General features: G+C 52.0%; 1 protein-coding gene across 1 annotated transcript in view; it reads right to left on the bottom strand.

The window, feature by feature from the left end:
* The window catches only part of LOC126576966 (mucin-5AC-like), a 15,225-nt gene extending 14,736 nt beyond the window's left edge, over positions 1-489 (bottom strand). Inside the window, exon 1 of the mRNA XM_050238301.1 lies at positions 363-489. Within this exon, the coding sequence (XP_050094258.1) occupies positions 363-489 (127 nt within the window). The remainder of the gene's footprint in view (positions 1-362) is intronic.
* Positions 490-3,678: the final 3,189 nt, after the last annotated feature.

Raw genomic sequence — 3,678 nt, 5'->3', positions numbered from 1 at the left:
CAGCCCACGGAACCCACGGGTAGTTGAGTTATGTTGATAGTTTGACCATCCCGGCACGTTGATTGGGAACGTCCGACGATGGATCTGAGAGAGAGAGAGAGAGACAGGGATGCAACGTCTTGGCGCGCCGAGAGCTCGAATCCGATGCGTCGACATGGGGCGCACGGTGAAAGACTGATCTGCCGGATGCCATAAATAGTATTCCTCCCAACGACGACGACGTTCTACGGTGCCAAAATGGTGATCGTCGAGAGAATCTTAACGAAAAGACAACACCATTCCAGTCCGATACTAATGACCTCTCTGGTTGACGGTGTTTCTTGTGTGGGATCAGCCAGATGTTGACTTGGGGAACATCTTACTTTGGACAAGCAGCGCAGACGCGTGATCACTGGTCGTGATCAACGGTACTTGCGTTCGCGCCTTCCAGACGCCCAGCCGATCGAGCGTAATGCCAGTGATCGACATTACCGTCGTGGTGCGGCCCATACCTGCCTGGAGAGCACCTCCGGATCCGGTTCTGTTCGTACGCTCGCCACATTAGGTCAGTAGTGAAAGACCACCTGAGACCGAGAGAGAGAGATGAGGACGGGCCGATCAAACCGGCTTCTGGGTGCCCGCGATGCGAGAGTGGCCAAAGTCACTTGGTCAAGGCCAATGGCCAGTGCGATCGCTAGCGGCCCTTCAGTCGATCTACTCTATCCCTTCGCTTCTCCTTCGCGCCCTGCATACCATTCCGGCATTGTTACGATCGTCAATTATATGATAAAGTGACTCGAAATACAGTTATCGCCGCCGTGCGGTGCGTAAGTGTGACGACGCGCACCTCCGCTAACAAGCAATTAAGTTGATCGTGACAACGCTTAACGGGATCTTTTGGATCGCCACTCTTGAGCTCAAGAATACGAAAGGTCCGCGTTTCGCGCCTTGGATCTGTCGAAAGCCATTGGGAGAGATCCCAATTTGTGTGTCCAACTGATACGCATCTTGTCCGGAAGGACTTTCTGTGTGGCTTTGGAGTTACAAAATAGAGTGTGGTTCCAAATTCGTGTTGGTATCAGACCACCTGGCCCACCTCCATGGTCCAGCAGTAATGCTCCGAGTTTGTTCACGAAACACGCCACCCGGACCAGGAGGTACTATCCTAACATGCGTGTACCTATTCGAAATCACACATGCGAGCGGTGGTGCTTTGTGCCACAAAGCTGGCTAACGGAACAAATCCGTATGCCGCACTCGCAGCCACAGCCGTAGACAACCTGTCGAGGGGTTGCTGGGGAGCTCGGGTGGGAAAAGAATAAAATGTGGAGCAACAAGCGGCCCATCCATGTGCCCGGTGCGTGTGAACTGCATCAGCATCGCGCACGCACCAACCCTTCAGCGGTACACGCGCACGCACCGGCCTAACCCAATAAATTAGCGTTAAAACAGTCATTCTTAATTGTTTTCTGCCCTTCTCTCCACGTAGAAGCGGGCAAGCGAACCCTTTTCGTCTGTAACGGCAAGTACGAGTGAAAAAGTGTGGAAAGAAGCAGAATATGAATGTGCCTCTTCTTCACTGTCTGTGGAGCCGGAGTCTGTCTGGCAGTCTGGATGTGGTCCACGGATGGTGGCCTTGCAAGCATTGCAATACGTAGTTCGGCGTCACGCATTGGCGTCTTGTCTGGCCTGGCACTGGCACTGGCAACAAAAAGGGGGGCGCCAAACAAACATACCCAACGAGCATCAGCAACTCCCCAACGGCAGAGGAGGATTCCCGGAGTGGGTGAATTGGAAACTCGTTAAACTCGCTTGGCGCACGTGAAAACAAGTTTACCGCCTGAGCGCAATGAACCTCGGGGATTGATTGAAATAAGAATGCACACGAACTCCTTGTGCTACATCTGTGCTACGACTTGACTAAAGCCCTCCCCCCCCCACCCCCCCCGCGCCGGGACATACTTACGGATGATCAGATTCAGTTTGCTACCGTGTCCCACCATTTTGCGACCGTACTCATGGACGTTCCGTGGGCAGGTACAGTCGCTGGACGCTACTGGGGAGCGCTGCTAGGATGCAGGATCCCGGGCCGATGGTTGTTGTCGTTGTCGAATGTAGGATTTCGGTGGCGCTTTCTCTCCTGCGGCAATGGCGGGTTGGCTGCAAACAGCAGTAAATCGATCACTGTGTACCGTGCGGAACGGAACTTTGGTTTCTTGCACTGTTGTTGTTTTTGAATTTCACGCACTTTTCGTTGTTTGATTCTCGGCAAAGACGCTTTGGCTTGGTTGGTTCTTCGCTTTGCGGGCGACACTCACACGCGTGTTAATAGCTAAATGGTTTGTTGAGAATAGGGATAGGAGAAGAAATAACTTGTATTACAAACCAACAATCACAAACTGGCACAAGGACACAGTGTTCTCACGGTACACTAGCAGAGGGGATCACACTTCTGATCAGTTCTCGAGACGGCGATCGGTTCTCACTAGTCACTCTGGTCAAGTTTTGTTTGCGAATCATCCTCGAGATCGGTGTGGGCATCATTTTCTTCCTTGATTTTGCCACCTAATCATCCGATCCAATCGCCAAACCTACGAACTCGACGATGATTCGCATAAGTTTTCATTTCCCAAATAGTTTCCCAAAAAAAAAACACTCGATCAGCACACAGACTCACAAATTCACATGCAATGGCGCAACGGATATAATCGGTTTTCGGTTCGAAACGTTCCACACCTTCCCGAATTACACCGATAACTCCCCCCAAAAAGGATCACGGCGTTAATGCGATCCTATTATCACTGGCGCGGCGTGGCGTACCTTCTGCAATCGCAAAACGTTGATTACTTCGCGCGGCTCGTCCCACGGCGCGTTTCTGGCGCCAGTTGGTGCTTCTGCTGCTACTGCTGCTGCTGCTCTCGGTTGCCCTGGTTGCTGTGGAGTGCTATGCTCGACGGTGGCTCGAAGACGTTTGAAGCGCTTGGATGCTATAAAACTATGTTAAACCATTTTGTTCCACCCCTGCTACTCCCAGGCCAACCCCTTCTCTCTGCTTGCCAGGGGTACCTTTCTTTCTCCAGCGCACCACCTTTGGTTTGGTTGGAGATAGTTTTTCGTTTCGTTGTGTTCCGCAGCTCGCCAGCTTCGCTCTTCGTCGGGTGCGGATCGGTTCGTCCCATCCTTTGCGTGCAGGTGCTGGCCGTCGATCGCCCGACGGACGGTTTCGCTGTCTCCGTCCTCCACGACATTCGTACATTTCTCTCGCGACGACGGTGGGGACGACGGTGGCGTGGGCTTTCTTCTCCTTCAGTGTGTGCATTTTCCTTCCCTCTTCGCCTTGGTTTCTCAATGCTTGCTGCGATGTTACCGAGAGTTGGGAGAGACAGAGAGAGAGAGAGACGGTAGGCCACCGAGCCCCACTTGGAGCATCGTTAGGCATCGTTGTTTGTTTGTTTCAATTGAAGCAACCCATCAGTGTAGCATCAGTGTGTAGCATAGCTATCGCTCCATCAGCCAAGCCCAGCTGCACCCAGCGAAATGGAAGTTTGAGTTTAAAGTTAGCAAAACAGAAGAAAGTAGACAAAGTTTACAACAAGACTTTAAAATCTAGTGAGTCTGCGCGCAAAATTATGACCAATTTGAATACTGGCTTTTGGATTTCTTCCACCACACAGCGTTCGGCATTCAGATGCAAATCCC

Source organism: Anopheles aquasalis, chromosome 2, assembly GCF_943734665.1.
Source record: "Anopheles aquasalis chromosome 2, idAnoAquaMG_Q_19, whole genome shotgun sequence".
Lineage (NCBI taxonomy): Eukaryota > Metazoa > Arthropoda > Insecta > Diptera > Culicidae > Anopheles > Anopheles aquasalis.
This window is presented reverse-complemented; position numbering and strand designations above follow the sequence as displayed.